Source organism: Trachypithecus francoisi, unplaced genomic scaffold, assembly GCF_009764315.1.
Source record: "Trachypithecus francoisi isolate TF-2019V2 unplaced genomic scaffold, Tfra_2.0 Lachesis_group5, whole genome shotgun sequence".
Taxonomy (NCBI): domain Eukaryota; kingdom Metazoa; phylum Chordata; class Mammalia; order Primates; family Cercopithecidae; genus Trachypithecus; species Trachypithecus francoisi.
In genome coordinates this window covers 132,407,421-132,427,154 of record NW_022681470.1, presented here as the reverse complement: position 1 = coordinate 132,427,154, position 19,734 = coordinate 132,407,421, and the positions used below count along the sequence as shown (strand labels likewise).

General features: G+C 52.5%; 1 protein-coding gene across 3 annotated transcripts; it reads left to right on the top strand.

Moving 5' to 3' along the window:
* Window positions 1-192: 192 nt before the first annotated feature.
* B3GNT3 (UDP-GlcNAc:betaGal beta-1,3-N-acetylglucosaminyltransferase 3) lies at window positions 193-18,745 on the top strand. Of its 3 annotated transcripts, XM_033200002.1 has the most exons (4): window positions 630-715; window positions 3,382-3,438; window positions 14,090-14,708; window positions 17,913-18,745. In XM_033200002.1, exons 3-4 carry the CDS (start codon window positions 14,139-14,141, stop codon window positions 18,462-18,464), a joined length of 1,122 nt encoding a protein of 373 aa, XP_033055893.1. In that variant the 5' UTR covers window positions 630-715; window positions 3,382-3,438; window positions 14,090-14,138; the 3' UTR covers window positions 18,465-18,745. The 3 variants fall into 3 exon arrangements, with proteins under 3 accessions (XP_033055894.1, XP_033055893.1, XP_033055892.1); XM_033200003.1 differs by lacking the exons at window positions 630-715; window positions 3,382-3,438 and adding an exon at window positions 193-596; XM_033200001.1 differs by lacking the exon at window positions 3,382-3,438.
* Window positions 18,746-19,734: the final 989 nt, after the last annotated feature.

Below are 19,734 nucleotides of genomic sequence, written 5' to 3'. Positions count from 1 at the left end.
ATCGTAGGTTTTTGGGTCCTGGAATTATTTAAAATATAGAGATGGAATCTCACTATGTTGCCCAGGCTGGTCTCAAACTCCTGGGTTCAAGCGATCCGCCCCCCTCGGTCTCTCAAAGTACAGGAGTGAGCCACCGCGCCCCGCCCTGAGTTCAGGAATCTTTTTTTTTTTTTGGGGGGGTGGTTCAGGAATCTTTGAATCCCCTGCAGAGAGCAGAGGCTCCGCAAGGTTTAACCTGCCTCCCTCCCTCCTCCACGGCCTTATCCAATCATTTCTTCACCGAACACACGTGGGCCATCGCCGACCGGGCTCTGTGCCAGGAACCCACGAGGCGTTGCTTGTTCATCTCCAGCCACGGGGAACTCATTCCCCAGATTCCCTAGCAGCGGACCAGACCCAGGGTGGGGTCGTGCGCCCCGAGAGGGGCGAAGGTGGCAAGAGGGGGATGGCAGAGGTGGGGGCCGGGCCCAGGGAGGAGAAGGGGCGTGGCCGGGGAGGGAGGAGCCGGCGGGGAACTCGCCTGGGCCACTAGGAAACTCAGCCCAGCTGGAAGAGGGGGCCTGGCAGGAGGCGAAGGCAGAGGGAGGCGGGAAGGCGTGAGTCCGGTGGGAGGGAAGAATCGGGGGAGGGGCGGGAGCTCTGGCTCAGGTGAAAAGTCTTCGGCTGGCAAGCGGACAGGAGCAGGTGGAGGGGCAGAAGCGTGACTGTCGTCGGGGTGAGTGTCGGCAGCCCCCGGAGGATCTGGCGGACCCCAGTGGTGGGGATTTCGGGGTGGGGAAGTTGGGGCTCTGGAAAAGCCCCTGCCGGTCTCCACCGCGTATACCCTGCAGATGTGGGAACATTCAGGAGCCCCGAGTCTCAGGAACCCGGTTGCCCTCACCCATCCGTAATTGTCTCCGGCGTTCCCAAGGCCAGCTAGAACCTAAGTCGCGGAGGAAGCCTCTCCCACGGCTGGCGACCCAGGACCCCGGCGCCCCTCCCAGATTGGGCGGGATCATACCCCGAGGCAGATGCCGCTCAGTCAGCCATGGCTGTTAACTATTACTGTTGCCTGCGTTGTTGAGATTGTTGGCCCCTTGGTTGGCAGTAGCTGGGCAAGCCAGCACCAGGGTCCCCTGGTTGGGTTGGAACTGCAGGTGACCCCCATTCTCTCCCTGCGGCTCCGGTGCTGCAGGCCCTGCCAGGTGCTGGGCGGCATTCCAGGGGCCCTGGCTGTGTGGCATGGACACACTGCTCTTGTTCTCTGAACCGGCCTCAGTTTCCCCTCCGTGAGGTGGAACAGTGACTCAGCTGGGATGAGGATGCCCGAAGCGTTCAGTCAGAGGAAGTTTTTGTGATGAGGTGTACTGCTAGCCGCTGGGGGCCCTTGCGTGAGTGGCGTTAGGTCTCTGAGCCTCAGTTTCCCTATGTGTCAAGGGGGGATCTCATGGCATGGGACCTTGGCGAGGATGAGTTGAGTGGATAAGAGCTGTGGCCACTCAGTGGGTGCCCGGGGACAGTCAGCTGTCATCATAATTATATTAATAATAATGTCTGTAGCCACTGTTCAGATTCATTCCTGTTCCAAGGATCCTGACTACCTTTTCCTCTGGGTCAGATTTAAACTTTATTTGTTTGTCTGTTTTATTTGTAGAGGTTGGGGGGTCTCACTTTGTCACCCAGGCTGGAGAGCAGTGGCTCGATCATTGCTCACTGCAGCCTCAACCTCCTGGGCTCAAGTGATCCTCCCACCTCAGCCTCCCGAGCAGCTGGGACCACAGGTGCACACCACACGCAGCTAATTTTAAAATTTTTGTGTGTGTGGAGACAGGGTCTCACTATGTTGTTCAGGCTGGTCTGAAACTCCTGGACCCAAGCAGTCCTCCTGCCTTGGCATCCCAAAGTGCTGGGATTTCAGGCGTGAGCCACCATGCCCAGCCTTGATTTTTTTAAATGGACACTTCTCAAGAGGAAACTGAGGTCACCCCTCAACTTGGGCCAGGGCCTCCTGCAGTCCAGATCTGGGATTCAGGACCCAGGGGCAGCCACCCTGGGGGCCATCACTTCCTCCCACTGCCCTGTTCTCAAGGTGACACCAGGCAGGGCTGGTATCAGGGCCTAGAATCAGGAGTAATGAGGTGTGGTCCCCAGGTCAGGCAGCTGGGCCCCCACCTGGCCTAGGTTATCAGTTGGCTGTTTGCCCAGCCCAGCCTGGACACCTTCCCTGATCCTCACCCCTAGGTGTGGCAGTTCCTGGCAGGTGCTCTGGGTGTGGGGGAACCAAAAGGGGGCCTTGGTGCTTCTGTGTTCCAGGTCAGAGTTCAGGGAATCCAGACAAGCCAGGTCGGCCCAGGAGGAGCAAGTAAGGGCTCACTGAGTGACATTTCCTCCTGCCACCAGCCTCTGAGGCCCAGAGCAAGGCAGGAATTTGCTCACTCCCCCAACCCCATGAGCCAGGGAGGATGCATATTGTGGACCCTCTTCCTGGTGGGAATCTGGCTTGGCTTGATTGCTCCTCATGATGGTGAGCTCACTAACAACATGGCAAACTAAAGGAAGTCTCATCAGCTGGGAGTTAAAGACAGGAACTAGGCTCCCACCCAACCTTTCTTAGATGGATTTCTAGATCTCTCTGTGCCTCAATTTTCCTGTCCATAAACATGGGGCAAATACAGCCCTACTTCTCAGCACAGATATGGAGTTTAGATGGACAGATGGTGGCCAGGCTGCACACACGACCTGGCATATTGATTCTAGTCCTGATTACGCAGCTCATTATGTTCTCGTTTATAACATGTATCTTTGCACGACAGAAATAATATCATGAATATTTCTGGGCTCTAAGCACAAGGCTTGGAGAAGAGCCCTGATTGGCCTGAGGGCATGGGGGTCCAGGAAGTCCCCAGAGGAGGGGCCCATGATACCTCAGTTCCCCCATCACTCCTGGATTGTGGGAAGGGTCTGAGGTTGAACTGCAATGCACGGCCTGGCTTCCCAGCCTCAGTTTCCCCATCTATGGAGTGATCCCAGAGATGTCCTTTGAGACTCCACTGGGCCAGGTCTGGGGTTTATTTGGCCCCTTTCCCGTCTCACACAGGTGCCCCAGGCAGTTCCTGCAACGGGGTAGGGCTGGCATGGGTGACATACAATGAGTCATCCATGACGGAGCCTCGGGACCTAGAAACCCAGGACACCAAGGTCTAAAGTGTGTGTGTCATCTGTCATCCTGCCCCGCCCCACCCCTTTTTCCACATCCAGGCGTTCCCCGGTGTGAATATTGGGTGTATATTGATAGAACTCACTAGCACACATGGTTTCACTAAAGCAGGGTCCGGCCATTGTGAACCTAAAGAATTTACTGGGCTATTTCTTCTTCTTTTCTTCCCCTTCTGTTTGCAAAAGCAACTCCTGCTCCTTGTAAAAAGCGACCAGTGCATCATTATTGGGAAACCCAAACTGGTAAGAACAGATGAGGAACCACCCTCAGGTCAGGGTTCAAATCCCACCAACCCGCCCTGGCGTCAGTCGGCTGTGTGATCTTGGATAGAGGTGCACCCTCTGCACAGATCGCCCACCTGGACCCTAGGCTCCCCTCTGGAAGGCTCAGTGAGACTCCTCGGGTTCCTCCACAGGCCAGGGGCTCACACCTTCTCTTGCAAGCATCCCCAACTTCCACCCTGGAGTTTCTTCACCCCCAGAGGTTGCACTCCTCTGGAAAATTGTCCTGTTTGCCACTTCTCTGTCCCCTGTTAGTGTATTAGCATCCTGTGCACACGAGTGTTTCTCTCCATTATCTTGGCTGTGTCCTCGGAACCTAGACCCAGATGTGGCACACACTAGGTGCTCAGCACTTGCTCAGAGCAGTAACAGTCACAACTATGCGAGTGATAAGGGTGGTGGCAGTTGCCATTAAATCTCATTGTGGCTGGGTGCGGTGGCTCACACCTGTATTCCCAGCACTTTGGGAGACCAAGGCGGGCAGATCACCTGAGGTCAGGAGTTTGAGACCAGCCGGGGCGACATGGTGAAACCCCATCTCTACTAAAAATACAAAAATTAGCTGGGCATGGTAATGCACACCTGTAATCCCAGCTACTCTGGAGGCTGAGACAGAAGAATCTCTTGAACCCTGGAGGCAGAGGTTGCAGTGAGCCAAGATAGCACCACTGCACTCCAGCCTGGGCGACAGAGACTCTGTCTCAAAAAAAAAAAAAAATCATGACTGGGTGTGGTGGCTCACACCTGTAATCCCAGCACTTTGGGAGGCCAAGGTGGGAGGATCACTTGAGCCCAGGAGTTGGAGACCAGCCTGGGCAACATAGCTAGACCCATCTCTACAAAAGTGAAATTAGCCAGTGGTGGTGATGAACGCCTGTGGTCCCAGCTACTCAGGAGGCTTAGGCAGGAGGATCAGTTGAGCCCTGGAGTTGGAGGCTGCAGTGAGCTATGATCGTGCCACTGCACCACTCCAGCCTGGGTGACAGAGCCAGACCCTGTCTCAAAAAAAAAAAAAAAAAAAAAAACCTCATTGTTGGCACTTCACATATGTGCCACTTGGAGAAAAGGCCACTGCTTGGATCTGCCACTTGACCCTCTAGCCTTTCCCAGGACCTTATGTATTCAAACAGGATTCTTCCAGAAGCTTCTCTCACCCTCCACTCCTTGCCTTGCCTTTTGGCGGCCTCAGAATGTTCCACACTTCCATCCAAATCCCAATTTAGGATTGGTGAGAATTGGAGAAACAGCGGCGGACAACAATGCTGATTGTCAGTTGGTGGCTCTGCCACCATCCCAGCTTTTTTTTTTTTTGAGACGGATTCTTACTCTTTCACCCGGGCTGGAATGCAGTGGCGCGATCTCAGCTCACTGCAACCTCCGCCTCCTGGGTTCAAGAGATTCTCCTGCCTCAGGCTCCTGAGTAGCTGGGATTACAGGTGCCCACCATTACACCTAGCTAATATTTTGTATTTTTAGTAGAAATGGGGTTTCACCATGTTGGCCAGGCTGGTCTCAAACTCCTGACCTCATGATTTGCCTGCCTCTGCCTCCCAAAGTGCTGGGATTACAGGTATGAGCCACCACACCCAGCTGACCATCCCAGCTTTGCAGAGGAGGATGCTAAGGTCTGGGTGGCCCCACGTACTCGGCCCACGTCCCATGGATGGTCAGTAGCTGGGTCAGAAGGTCCTTTCTCAAGGGCTGTCGGGGGTCCCCATGGCTGCTTCAAAGGCATCAGCTCACAGACCAGTCCTCCCAGCTGCAGGCAAGGCAGAGACCGAGAGCCAGCGACCAGACCAGTTAGGGGTATCCGGGCCTGGGAGTAGCTGAAGAGGCATCCAGAAGTAGCCCTAACTGGGCCTCAGTTTCCTCATCTGGAAAGTGGGAGTTACACAGGGAGAATTACCTTAATGCTATGGAGACCTCTGAGTCAGTGTCAGGCAGGACATTCCCCGCCCCCCTGTGCCACTCCCCGTCACCCGTGGTCTCCAAACAGTCCTGGGAGTGAGGGGGGCAGATCTAGCCCTGGGTGGTACCAGCAGGGTCCTCGATGACTTTCACATGCCCCACGTCTCTTAGAGACAGTGACAAGAACAGGGTTGAGATCGGGCGCAATGGCTCATGCCTGTAATCCCAGCACTTTGGGAGGCCGAGGCGGGCAGATCACTTGAAGTCAGGAGTTTGAGACCAGCTTGGCCAACATGATGAAACGCTGTCTCTACTAAACATACAAAAATTAGCCGGGTGTGGTGGTGCACACTTGTAATCTCAGCTACTTGGGAGGCTGAGGCAGGAGGATCGCTTGAAACCAGGAGGCAGAAGTTGCAGTGAGCTAAGATCGTACCACTGCAATCCAGCCTGGGGGAACAGAGCGAGCAAGACTCTGTCTCCAGAATAAAAAAAAAAAAAAACAGGGCTGAGGACGACAGAGGTGCCTGGAGCCACTTGCACCTGGGGCAAGGGCCCAGCCTTGACTGCCCCCTGAGAGTGGCAGAGGACATGGGGCCAGGATGCAGCCGCCAATGCCCACGATTCTGCTGGGCAGACAACCCTTCTGCATATTTAGTGGTCGTTAATTTTCAATGAGTCATTAATACTTAGTATCATCTGTGCATTGAAGCATGAATATTCAGTGACCATGAATATGTGGTATCTGAAGACTGTTTATGGCTTGTTAATATTCCTCATGATACTATTAGGCTGGGCGCGGTAGTTCACACCTATAATCCCAGCACTTTGGGAGGCCAAGGCAGGTGGATTCACCTGAGATCAGGAGTTCGAGACCAGCCCAGCCAACATGGCGAAACTCCGTCTCTACTGAAAATACAAAAATTAGCCAGGTGTGATGGTACATGCCTGTAGTCCCTGCTACTTAGGAGACTGAGGCAGGAGAATCACTTGAACCCAGGAGGCGGAGGTTGCAGTGAGCCGAGATCCCGCCACTGCACTCCAGCCTGGGCGACAGAGGCTCTGTCTGAAAATATATATATATTCCTCATAATACTATTAATATTAATGTATCATGTATGTGAGTTGCAACTTTAAAAAAAATTCAGAACCTATATTTGGACACAACTTGCAACTTTTAATTGTTGCTTTGCAACTATTTTGTATGTTACAAATACTAGGCACCTCCTCTATAGTTAATAGATTGTTAATATTCAGTACTTCACTAACACATAGCACTTTTTTTTTAAAGACTAGGTCTTGCTCTATTCCTCAGGCTGGAGTACTGTGGCGAGATCATGGCTCACTGCAGCTTGACCTCCCAGGCTCAAATGATCCTCCTACCTCAGCCTCCCAAGTAGCTGGGACTACAGGCACACACCACCATGCCTGGCTAATTTTTGTATTTTTTGTAGAGATGGAGTTTTGCCATGTTGCCCAAACTCTTGGGCTCAAGTGATCCTTCCATCTCAGCCTCCCAAACTGCTGGGATTACAGGTGTGAGCCACCACACCCAGTTGTTTTTTGTTTTTTTTGTTTTGAGACAGGGTCTTGCTCTGTTGCCCAGGCTGGAGTGCAGTGGTGCTATCATAGCTCACTGCAGCCTCGAACTCCTGGGCTCAAGCGATTCTCCTGCCTCAGCTTCCCAAGTAGCTGGGACTACAGGTGCACGCCACCACACCTGGCTAATTTTTAAATTTTTTGTAGAGACAGAGTCTCACCATGTTGCCCAAGCTGGTCTTGAACTCTTGGGCTCAAGTGATCCTCCCACCTCAGCCTCCTGAGTAGCTGGGACTATAGGCACTCACCACCACCACACCAGGCTAATTTAAAAAAGGTTTTTTTGGCCGGGCATGGTGGCTCACGCCTGTAATCCCAGCACTTTGGGAGGCCGAGGTGGGTGGATCACTTGAGGTCAGGGGTTCGAGAACAGCCTACCCAACATGGTAAAACCCTGTCTCTACTAAAAATACCAAAATTAGTGAGGCATGGTGGCACGTGCCTGTAGTCCCAGCTATTCGGGAGGCTGAGGCAGGAAAATCGCTTGAACTCGGGAAGCAGAGGTTGTAGTGAGTCGAGATCATACCATTGCACTCCAGCCTGGGTGACCTAACAAGACTCTGTCTCCAAAAAAAAAAATTTGTAGAGACAGGGTCTTGCTATGTTACCCACGCTGGTCTTGAGAACCTAAGCTCAAGTGATCCTCCTGCCTCAGCCTCAGCCTCCTAAAGCACTGGGATTACAGGTGACTTATCTTGACTGAATCATGGCTGCCCAAGGCTTACTAGTCTCCCAAGCTATAAATCTGTTTGTCTTCTGAGGCAGAACCTGTGCGGCAGGGGACTGTGGCTGCTGCCTCGTGGAGTGGGGGCAAGGTTGCAGTGAGATAGGAGGTGATGGCTGTCATATTTTTTGCCTTCTGCAACAAACTAGATAGCATCCCGTGGGAGCACAGTTGCAGGAGATAAGATGTGCAGCCCTGGGGCTTCAGGCTGGCTGAGCAGACGGACAGGAGAGAAGCGATGAGATTTCCCGTGTCTGATGGTGGTGAATGCTACAGACATCAGCAGTGCTGGGGCTAGATGTTTTAGCTGGGAGGTTGAAGCCTCTTGGAGGTGACATTTCAGGAGAAGCCCAAATATGAAGACTGGGGAAAGAGCTGGAAGGAACGGGGTCTTTGGTGGAGGCAGTGACTGGTGCAAAGGCCCTCAGACAGGGCTGAGCTTAGATGGTTTTTGTTTATTTTGAGACAGGGTCTCGCTTTCTTGCCAGGCTGGGGGTACAATCACAGCTCCCTGCAGCCTTCACTTCCAGGGCTCAAGTGATCCTCCCACCTCAGCCTCCTGAGTAGCTGGGACTACAGGCATACACCACCATACTCAGCTAATTTTTTTCTTTTTCTTTTTTTTTATTTTTAGCACATAAAGAGTCTCCCTTTGTTGCTCAGGCTGGTCTTGAACTCCTGGGCTCAAGCAATCCTCCTGCCTCAGCCTCCCAAAGTGCGATGATTATAGGCATGAGCTACTGCATCCGGCCTGAGCCTGGGTGTTAAAGAATTTTTTTTTTTTTGAGACAGAGTCTGGCTATGTTGCCCAGGCTGGAGTACAGTGGCACGATCTCGGCTCACTGCAACCTCCACCTCCTGGATTCAAGTGATTCTCCTGCCTCAGCCTTCTGCGTAGCTGGGATTACAGATGCGTGCCACCATGCCTGGCTAATTTTTGTATTTTTAGTAGAGACAGGATTTCACCATGTTGGGCAGGCTGGTCTCGAACTCCTGACCTCAGGTGATCTGCCCTCCTCGACCTCCCAAAGTGCCAGGATTACAGATGTGAGCCACCGCACCGGGCCATGTTTAAGGGGCTGGTACAGCTGGAGCAGATGAGTGAGGGCAGAGATTGTGCGGGAAAGATGGCAGCAGAGAGGACCCACATCCTGCAGGCACACCCCAGGCGGAGGCTTCTGGGTCTTGGCAGAGGAAATAAGTGGCTTTTCTGTGTGCATTTGAGGAAGTGGGTTCTGGAGAATGGCAAAATCACACTGGCACTTGAAGGGCAAACAGCTCCAGGCAGGACAGACTGGTCTGGCAGCGGGCGGCCAGGCGAGGGTCCCCAAGAATCAGCCTGGACATCACTGCTGGACACTGGTGGCACCATGTCTGGCTTGGGGTGAAGTTTCTTCACCCACCTGAACAGGAGTGCAGGAGAGGCACTGTTACATGCAGGGAACATCTGATGTGCTCCTCCATCAATCAACTGTTGGCACCAGGGGTGATGACTGGTGCCTGTGGTCCCAGCTACTTGGGAGGATAAGGCAGGAGGATCACTTGAGCCCAGGAGCTGGAGGATGCAGTAAGCTATATCGCCACTGCACTCCAGCCTGGGCAACAGAGCAAGTGAGATCCTATTGCTTAAAAAAAAAAAAAAGGCCGGGCGCGGTGGCTCAAGCCTGTAATCCCAGCACTTTGGGAGGCCGAGACGGGCAGATCACGAGGTCAGGAGATCGAGACCATACTGGCTAACACAGTGAAACCCCATCTCTACTAAAAAATACAAAAAACTAGCCGGGCGAGGTGGCGGGCACCTGTAGTCCCAGCTACTTGGGAGGCTGAGGCAGGAGAATGGCGTAAACCCGGGAGGTGGAGCTTGCGGTGAGCTGAGATCCGGCCACTGCACTCCAGCCTGGGCGACAGAGCGAGACTCCATCTCAAAAAAAAAAAAAAAAAAAAATTTAAAAAATTAGCTGGCAAGGTGGTTCATGTCTATAATCCCAGCACTTTGGGAAGCCAAGGCAAAAGGATTGTTTGAGGCCAGGAATTCAAGACCAGCCTGGACAACATAGTGAGACCCCGTCTCTTAAAATACAGCACACACAATCAATACCTGTTGGGCCTTCCTGGCTTATAGGCCATCGTGTGCCAGTCGCTCTCACCTGGATACCAGACTGAGTCTCCCACTGCCCAGATGTTCCTCACATTCTGCTCCTTTTGATCCTTCTTTTTCCACCCCCAACATCTCCTAACATCTGGGCTGTAATCAAAACATTGATGAGTTTCTTCATCTTATTTATTTATTTTTTTTCTTTTTTTTGAGATAGAGTCTTGTTCTATTGCCCAGGCTGGAGTACAATGGCGTGATCTTGGCTCACTGCAACCTCCACCTTCCAGATTCAAGTGATTCTACTGTCTCAGCCTCCTGAGTAGCTGGGATTACAGACACCCACCACCACAGCCAGGTAATTTTTGTATTTTTAGTAGAGACTGGGTTTTGCCATGTTGGCCAGGCTGATCTCGAACTCCTGAACTCAAGTGATCCACCCACCTTGGCCACCCAAAGTGCTGAGATTACACGCATGTAATCTTTTTTTTTCTTTTCTTTTCTTTTTGGAGACATAGTCTTGCTCTGTCACCCAGGCTGGAGTGCAGTGGTGTGATCTTGGCTCACTGCAACCTCCGCCTCCTGGGTTCAAGCAATTCTCCTGCCTGAGCCTCCGGAGTAGCTGGGATTACAGTCATGAGCCACCATGCCCTGCTAATTTTTGTATCTAATTTTTTGTATTTAGTAGAGACAGGGGTTTCGCCATGTTGACCAGACTGGTCTTGAACTCCTGACCTCAGGTGATCCACCCACCTTGGCCTCCCAAAGTGCTGGGATGACAGTTGTGAGCCAATGCGCCTGCCCTTCACCTTATTTTCTAAACCTGCCTACTCTCCTATACCCCAGCAGCCAGCCTCTGTCTAGACCACCAAACTCTTCCACCCAGATGTTACCCAATCTCCCCCAACCTCAGCCTCCCGAGTAGCTGGGACTACAGGTATACACCACCACACTCAGCTAATTTTGTTTCCTTTTTTTACTTTTAGCAGAGACAGGGTCTCCTTTTGTTGCCCTACCCTGATTGAAATATTCCTAATCCCTTAGTGACCACAGGGAACTTTTTTTTTTTTGAAATGACAGTCTCTCTCTCCTGCCCGGGCTGGAGTGATGTGATTATAGCTCACTGCAGCCTCAAACTCCTGGGATCAGGCCATCCTCCCACCTGAACCTCCTGAATAGCTGGGACTACAAGCATGCATCACCAAACTGGCTAACTTTTGTATTTTGGGTAGAGATGGGGTTTCACCATGTTACCCAGGCTGGTCTCGAACTAAACTCAAGCAATTCTCCCACTTCAGCCTCCCAGAGTGCTGGGATTATAGGCCTGAGCCACCTTGCCTAGCCCACAGGGGACTTCTTAAAGGCATAAATCTGATCCCTCCCCTGCTCATAGACCCTCCATGGCTCCCCATTGCTTCTCACAGGAAACAAGACATTCTTCCTGGCCTGCCCATTCTATTCTGGTACCCCAGCAGGGTCCCATAATTCCATCATCACCTCCTTTCTCACCCCCTGTCCCAATCACATCAGCCTCCTTGCTCTGCCACCAACACCCTAAATTTATATCCACCTCAGGGCCTTTGCTCGTACTCCACTCTGTCTGGAATGCCCTTCCCCACAGTCTGCCCAAGTGAATTCCCATCATCCTTCAGGACCTCCCTGATCCTACGTTGCTCAGGTCCCCTGTGGACCTGCCTCAGTAGCAATTAATATGGCTGTCACTAATTGTTCATATCATTTACAATTTTTTTTTTTGAGACAGTGTCTTGCTCTGTTGCCCAGGCTGGAGTGCAGTGGTGTGATCATAGCTCACTGCAGCCATGAAGTCCTAGGCTCAGGTAATCCTCCCACCTCAGCCTCCCAAGTGACTGAAACCACAAGTGCATGCTACCACAGCCTGCTAATTTTTTGTTTTGTTTTGTTTTGAGACAGAGTCTTGCTCTGTCATCCAGGCTGGAGTGGAGTGGCGTGATCATAGCTCACTGCAGCCTCCACCTCCTGGGTTCAAGTGATTTTCCTGCCTCGGCTTCCCGAGCAGTTGGAACTACAGGCGCCCACCACACCTGGCTAATTTTTTGTTTGTTTGTTTGTTTGTTTTTTGTAGAGAGTGAGTTTCCCCATGTTGGCCAGGCTGGTCTCGAACTCCTGACCTCAAGTAATCCACCTGCCTTGGCTTCCTAAAGTGCTGGGATTATGGGTGTGAGCCACTGCACCCAGCCTAATTTTTGTGTTTTTTGTAGAGATGGGGTTTCACCATGTGCCTAAGCTGTTCTACTTATTATAGTGAGGGCAGGGCTGGCTTGGTCACGGCTGCCTCCCTAGCATCTAGCATACAGTAGGTGCTCAGTTAACACTCTAGGGCTGCTGAGTCACTGTGACAGTTAACAGGATTGGACTCATGCATATTCACAGATATTCACCTGTCTGTGCCCCAGGTGGCTGAGAGTTGGCCAGGTTCTCTTTGAGGGATGTTTGGTGCCATCCATTACGCAGTCCCTTGTGATAGATTCTGGGAGGCCCTGAGGTCTGGGAAGGGAGTCTCCCAGTGACCCCGAGTTGAGGGACGTATGAGGTGGGCATACCTTACCTGTCAAAGTTCTGGGTTCTGGCCAGGCACGGTGGCTCATGCCTGTAATCCCAGCACTTTGGAAGGCTAAGGTGGGCAGATCATGAGATCAGGATATCAGACCATCCTGGCCAACATGGTGAAACTTCATCTCTAAAAAATTAACCGGGTGTGGGCCGGGCGCGGTGGCTCAAGCCTGTAATCCCAGCACTTTGGGAGGCCGAGACAGGCGGATTACGAGGTCAGGAGATCAAGACCATCCTGGCGAACATGGTGAAACCCCGTCTCTACTAAAAAATACAAAAAACTAGCCGGGCGGGTGAGGTGGCGGGCGCTTGTAGTCCCAGCTACTTGGGAGGCTGAGGCAGGAGAATGGCCTAAACCCAGGAGGCAGAGCTTGCAGTGAGCTGAGATCCGGCCACTGCACTCCAGCCCAGGCGACAGAGCGAGACTCCGTCTCAAAAAAAAAAGAAAAAAGAAAAAAAAAAATTAACCGGGTGTGGTGGCACGTGCCTGTGGTCCCAGCTACTCTGGAGGATGAGGCAAGAGAATCACTCGAACCAGGAGGCGGAGGTTGCAGTGAGCCGAGATTGCACCACTGTACTCCAGCCTGGGCAACTCCATCTCAAAAAAAAAAAAAAAAAAGTCCTGGCCGGTCGCGGTGGCTCATGCCTGTAATCCCAGCACTTTGGGAGACCGAGGCGGGTGGATCACGAGGTCAGGAGATCGAGACCATCCTGGCTAACACGGTGAAACCCCATCTCTACTAAAAATACAAAAAATTAGTCAGGCGTGGCGGCAGGCGCCTGTAGTCCCAGCTACTTGGGAGGCTGAGGCAGAGAATGGCATGAACCCAGGAGGCGGAGCTTGCAGTGAGCCGAGATTGTGCCACTGCACTCCAGCCTGGGCGACTGAGTGAGACTCCGTCTCAAAAAAAAAAAAAAAAAAAAGTCCTGGGTTCTGATACTGCTCCATGCTGAGCCTCACTGTCCCTGTCTGTAAGTAGGGAATAGTTGGGGAATTAAGGTAGCCAGGGTGGTAGACTGACAGTCACTGAGGTGGTCACCACACAGCTAATATGTGTCAAGCCCTTTGCAGTCAGGGAGCAGTGGCCCCATTGTATGTGTGTGTGTGTACTGGAGCAGGGAATCTCAGCACCCCCATGTCCTAATAAGGAAACTAAGACTTCACATGGAAAGGCAGGGTACGGTGACTCATGCCTGTCATTGCAGCCCTTTGGGAGGCCGAGGCAGGTGGATCACTTGAGGCCAGGAGTTCAGGACCAGCCTGGCCAACATGGTGACACCCCATCTCTACTAAAAATACAAAAAAATTAACCAGGCACGGTGGTGCACACCTGTAATCCCAGCTACTCAGGAGGCTGAGGCAGGAGGATCGCTTGAACCCATGAGGTGGAGTCTGCAGTAAGCTGAAATTAAGACAGTGTACTCCAGCCTGGGCAACAGAACGAGAGAGAGATGCTGTCTCAAAAAAAAATTAATTAATTAATTAATCCCCAGCAGGGAGGGCCAGGGCACCTGTCAGAGCCAACAGGGGTTGGAATGCCTTGAAGTGGATCTTTTAAGGGGTGGAGGAGTTAAGTAAGGGGTGAATTTCAATATTTTGCCAACCTGAGCAACTGTATAGGTGCAACCAGGTGTTGGGGGTCACAGGAAAAGCACTTTGCTCAAGATGAGCGTTCAGTGAGTTTTGTTTTCCACAGGAGCCGCCCGGGGGCTCCTCAGGCTGACCCCAGACCCTGGCTGGCCAGGATGAAGTATCTCCGGCACCTGCGGCCGAATGCCACCCTCATTCTGGCCATTGTCGCTTTTACTCTCCTCCTCCTCTTCAGTCTGCAAGTGTCACCACCCACCTGCAAGGTCCAGGAGCAGCCACCGGCGACCCCCAAGGCCCTGGCCTGGCCCACTCCACCCACCCACCCAGCCCGGGCCCCGTGCCAGGCCAACACCTCTATGGCCAACCACTCGGACTTCGCCAAGCAGCCGAAGAATGTTCGGGACTTCCTGCTGTACAAACACTGCCGCGACTTTCCCCTGCTGCTGGACGTGCCCCCTTCTAAGTGCGCGCAGCCGGTTTTCCTGCTGCTGGTGATCAAGTCCTCCCCCACCAACTATGAGCGCCGCGAGCTGCTGCGGCGCACGTGGGGCCGCGAGCGCAAGGTGCGGGGTTTGCAGCTGCGCCTCCTCTTCCTGGTGGGCACAGCCCCCGACCCACACCAGGCCCGCAAGGTCAACTGGCTGCTGCAGCTGGAGGCACAGACTCACGGAGACATCCTGCAGTGGGACTTCCACGACTCCTTCTTCAACCTCACGCTCAAGCAGGTGCGCTGGGTTGGGGTCACCTGATCAGGGCCACCTATCCTTCTTGTCCAAATTGCCACCCACTCCTGAGGGACCCAGGGGACCAGAAGCTCTCATCAGTCCATCACAGCCCATTGTGTCCCTCCGCTGTCCTCACTAGCCTCGTGGTGACCCCAAATCGTCTTCTTCCCAGGGTGGCTGGGGGGAAGGGTAAAGGAGCTAGGTTACTAGCACAGAGCTCAAGCCTGATGATGCGGGTTCAAATCCAAGCTCTGCCTCTTACTTGTTGTTCGACCTTGGAGGAGTTCATTCACCTCTCTGTGCCTCAGTTTTCTCACCTGGAAAATGGGATGTGAATGAGTCCCACCCACCTCTGAGGGCTGTTGTGAGGTTTACAGGAGATGGCATTTATAAGGCACCCAGACCAGTGCTGAATGTCCAACTCATCTTGGCAATGACAGAGACACATCTTCTTGTTTATTTTTATGTTTATTTATTTATTTTTTCAATGGAGTCTTGCTCTGTTGCCCAGGCTGGAGTGCAGTGGTGTGATCTGGGCTCACTGCAACCTCCGCCTCCTGGTTTCAAACAATCTTCCTGCCTCAGCCTCCCAAGTAGCTGGGATTACAGGTACTCGCCACCATGCCCAGCTAATTTTTGTATTTTTAGTAGAGACTGGGTTTCACCATGTTGGCCAGGGTAATCTCGAACTCCTGACCTCAGGCGATCTTCCCACCTCAGCCTCCCAAAGTGCTGGGATTACAGGCGTGAGCCACTGTGCCCAGCCAACATCTCCTTGTTTATTTGTTCTGGTTCTGTCTCCCAATGAGACTGGGGGCTGTGTCTGTTTCACTCACTGCTGTGTCCCTAATGCCTAGAATACATTCAGGTGCACAACAGGTGCTCAGTAGAGACCTTTTTGATGGACAAGAAGCCATGAGAGGTAGCTGGGCGTGGTGGCTCATGCCTGTAATCCCAGCACTGTCGGAGGCTAAGGAGGAAGGATTGCTTGAGCCCAAGAGTTTCAGGCCAGCCTGAGCTACATAGCAAGACTTTGTCTTTTTTTTTTTTTTTTAATTTTAATTAATTTTTATGTTTTTAAATTAATTATTATTATTATTTTTTTTTTTTTTGAGATGGAGTCTGGCTGTGTCGCCCAGGCTGGAGTGCAGTGGTGTGATCTCAGCTCACTGCAACCTCCACCTCCCAAGTTCAAGTGATTCTCCTGCCTCAGCCTCCTGAGTAGCTGGGATTACAGGTGCATGCCACTAAGTCCAGCTAATTTTTTTTGTACTTTTTAGCAGAGATGGGGTTTCACCATGTTGGCCAGGCTGGTCTGAAACTCCTGACCTAAGTTGATCCACACTGCATTGGCCTCCCAAAGTGCTGGGATTACAAGCATGAGCCACGGCACACAGCCTCGTCTCTATTTTTTAATAAAAGAACCCAGGAGAGGTGAGAAAATCCTGCCCATCTGCAGATGAGGAAATGGAAGGACTCCAAGGACCCCTCCTAGGTCCTCAAGTAGAGCAAGACAAGTAGAGATAACGTTTTCAAGGAGGAACAGGGAACTCTGCAGGTTCCTGCTCGTAGGAGGTACAGGCAGGCCTGGGCTCAAGGCCTCTGGTAGCCGTTTCTCTGCGGGTGACCTTACTGCAGTCTTCTCTGGAGAGCCTCTGTTCCCTCGTCTGTAAATAAGATTGAGGACCACTTCTGCCTCCTAACGGTGAATTCAGGATTCAAGGTAGGTAAGCACTAAACACAGCACCCAGCAACAAGCAGATACCCAGCCCATGTAGGTTACCATAGGGGAAACTGAGGCTGAGGTGGGTAGGGGCCACGGCCTCTCAACGTGCTGTGTTCTGAAAACACAAAAGTGGCCGGGCACAGTGGCTCATGCCTATAATCCCAGCACTTTGGGAGGCCGAGGTGGGTGGATCACTTGAGGCCAGGAGTTCGAAACCAGCTTCTTAAGAGGCTGAGGCAGGAGGATTGCTTGAACCCTGGAGGTGGAGTTTGCAGTGAGCCAAGATCCTGCCACGGCACTCCAGCCTGGTTGACAGAGTGAGACTCTGTCTCAAAAAAATAACCCGCAAAAGTCTGTGATAAACGTCAACTTGACAAATATGAACCTAGCACCCGTGAAGCACTGGCACTATGCTGGGTGCTGAGGGAGATGGCATGAATAGAAAGAGAGAGACACAGACCCAAGTAGGGAAGCCCAGTGTTTGCTGGGAGAGGTGGATGTTAACAATCACACAGGCAGGACACGGTGGCTCATGCCTATAATCCCAGCACTTTGGGAGGCCAAGGCAGGTGGATCACCTGAGGTCAGGAGTTCAAGACCAGCCTGACCAACATGGTGAAACCCCGTCTCTACTAAATACAAAAAATTGGCCAGGCGTGGTGGCGCATACCTGTAATCCCAGCTGCTTGGGAGGCTGAGGCAGGAAAATTGCTTGAACCCAGAGGGTGGAGGTTGCGGTGAGCCGAGATTGTACCACTGCACTCCAGCCTGGGCAACAAGAGCGAAAACTCCATCTAAAAAATAATTAATTAATTAATTAATTAATTACACAGGGGTGGTGGCTCATGCTTGTAATCTCAGCACTTTAGGAGGCTGAGGTGGGAGGATCCTTTGAGGCCTGGAGTTTAAGACCAGCCTCGGCAGCATAGCAAGATCCCATCTCTAAAAAAATTTATATTTTTTAATTAGCCAGGAGTAGTGGCATGTGTCTGTAGTCCCAGCTACTTGGGAGGCTGAGGTGGGAGGATCACTTGAGCCCAGGAATTCAAGGCTGCAATGAACTATGATCGTACCACTACACTCTAGCCTGGGTAATAGAGTAAGACCCTATCTCAGAAACAAACAAACAAAATTCACACAAATGATGATTTAACAACAGGGCTTTGCCAGGCAGAGTTGGAAGAAATAGCAATAAATGTAAATGTAACAATTTTCCAGCATTTCTTGGTGCTTCATGGAGCATGGTCTCCATGGATTCCCCAACACTCCTAGAGGCACATGATAAGGCCTGTTTAGAGAGTTGGAAACTAAGGCACAGAGAGGGTTTTCCCAAGTAACCCCACAGGGCAGGGCTTCAAACCCAGGCCAGATTGTGGACACTCTCTTTCCTGGGCTCACTGGACTGGAGTGGCCAACAGAGACCCAAGGCCAATTTCTCCAGCCCTCAAGCAAGCATGCCCTGCCCACCCTGCCTGCAGGTGCTGTTCTTACAGTGGCAGGAGACGAGGTGCACCAATGCCAGCTTCGTGCTCAACGGCGATGATGACGTCTTTGCACACACAGACAACATGGTCTCCTACCTGCAGGACCATGACCCTGGCCGCCACCTCTTCGTGGGGCAACTGATCCGAAACGTGGGCCCCATCCGGGTTTTGTGGAGCAAGTACTATGTGCCGAAGGTGGTGACTCAGAATGAGCGGTACCCACCCTACTGTGCGGGTGGTGGCTTCCTGCTGTCCCGCTTCACTGCCGCTGCCCTGCGCCGTGCCGCTCCTGTCTTGGACCTCTTCCCTATTGATGATGTCTTCCTGGGTATGTGTCTGGAGCTCGAGGGACTGAAGCCTACCTCCCACAGCGGCATCCGCACGGCTGGTGTGCATGCCCCATCGCAACACCTGTCCGCCTTTGACCCCTGCTTCTACCGAGACCTGCTGCTGGTGCACCGCTTCCTGCCTTATGAGATGCTGCTCATGTGGGATGCACTGAACCAGCCCAACCTCACCTGCGGCAAACAGACACGGATCTACTGAGTCAGCATCAGGGTCCCCAGCCTCTGGGCTCCTATCCATAGGAAGGGGTGACACCTTCCTCCCAGGAAGCTGAGACCTTTGTGATCTGAGCATAGGTGAGTGCCAGGGACTCACCTGCCTCGGCCTCCCAAAGTGTTGGGATTATAGGCATGAGCCACTACACCAGCCTGAACAGAATTTAAATGGGGTGATAGGGCCAAACACAGTGACTCATGCCTATAATTCCAGGGCTTTGGGAGGCCGAGGTGGGAGGATCACCTGAGCCCAGGAGTTTGAGACCAGCCTGGGCAACATAGCAAGACCCTGTCTCTACAGAAAAAAATTAACTCAGTGCGGTAGTGCCCACCCATGGTCCCAGCTACTCGGAAAGCTGAGGCGGGAGGATCACTTGAGCCCGGGAGGTTGAGGTTGCAGTGAGCCAGGACCATGCCCCTGCACTCCAGCCTGGGTGGGAGGGAAACCTTGTTTCAAACATAAAATGAGGCTGGGCATGGTGGCTCACGCCTGTAATACCAGCAGTTTGGGAGGCCAAGGTGGGCGGGTCATCTGAAGTCAGGAGTTTAAGACCAGCCTAGACAACATAGCGAAACTCCGTCTCGACGAAAAATACAAAAATTAGCAGGGTGTGGTGGCTCATGCCTGTGATCCCAGCTACTTGAGAGGCCGAGGCAGGAGAATCACTTGAACCTGGGAGACGGAGTTTGCAGCGAGCTGAGATTAAGCCACTGCACTCCAGCCTGGGCAACACAGTGAGACTCGATCTCAAAAAAATAAGTAGGCCGGCCATGGTGGCTCACACCTGTAATCCCAGCACTTTGGGGGACCAAGGTGGGTAGATCACGAGGTCAAGAGATAGAGACCATTCTGACCAACATGGTGAAACCTCGTCTCTACTAAAAGTAGGAAAATCAGCCGGGCATGGTGGTGTGTGCTTGTAGTCCCAGCTACTCAGGAGGCTGAAGGCAAAAGAATCACTTGAACCTGGGAGGCGGAGGTTGCAGTGAGCCGAGGATCGTGCCACTGCACTCCAGCCTAGGTGACAGAGAGAGACTCAGTCTCAAAAAAAAAAAAAAAGATGGTTAAAAATGGCTGCTGTGGGGACTGGAGGGAATTGGGAGGCTGAGACATCATCCAAGCAGGACAATCAGGCCTGGATGAGATGGAGCTGCAGGTCTTTCTAACAGGCACATCTGACCTCATTCTGCCCCTGCTCACACGCCCTCTGTGGCTCCCTATTGCCCTCGGGGGAGAGTCCCAGCTCCCCTGCTCC

Coding starts and splice junctions, on each gene's coding strand:
- B3GNT3 (XM_033200003.1), top strand. CDS start 14,139: ATGAAGTATCTCCGGCACCTGCGGCCGAATGCCACCCTCATTCTGGCC. Junction 14,709..17,912: donor TCAACCTCACGCTCAAGCAG/GTGCGCTGGGTT, acceptor CCCTGCCTGCAG/GTGCTGTTCTTACAGTGGCA.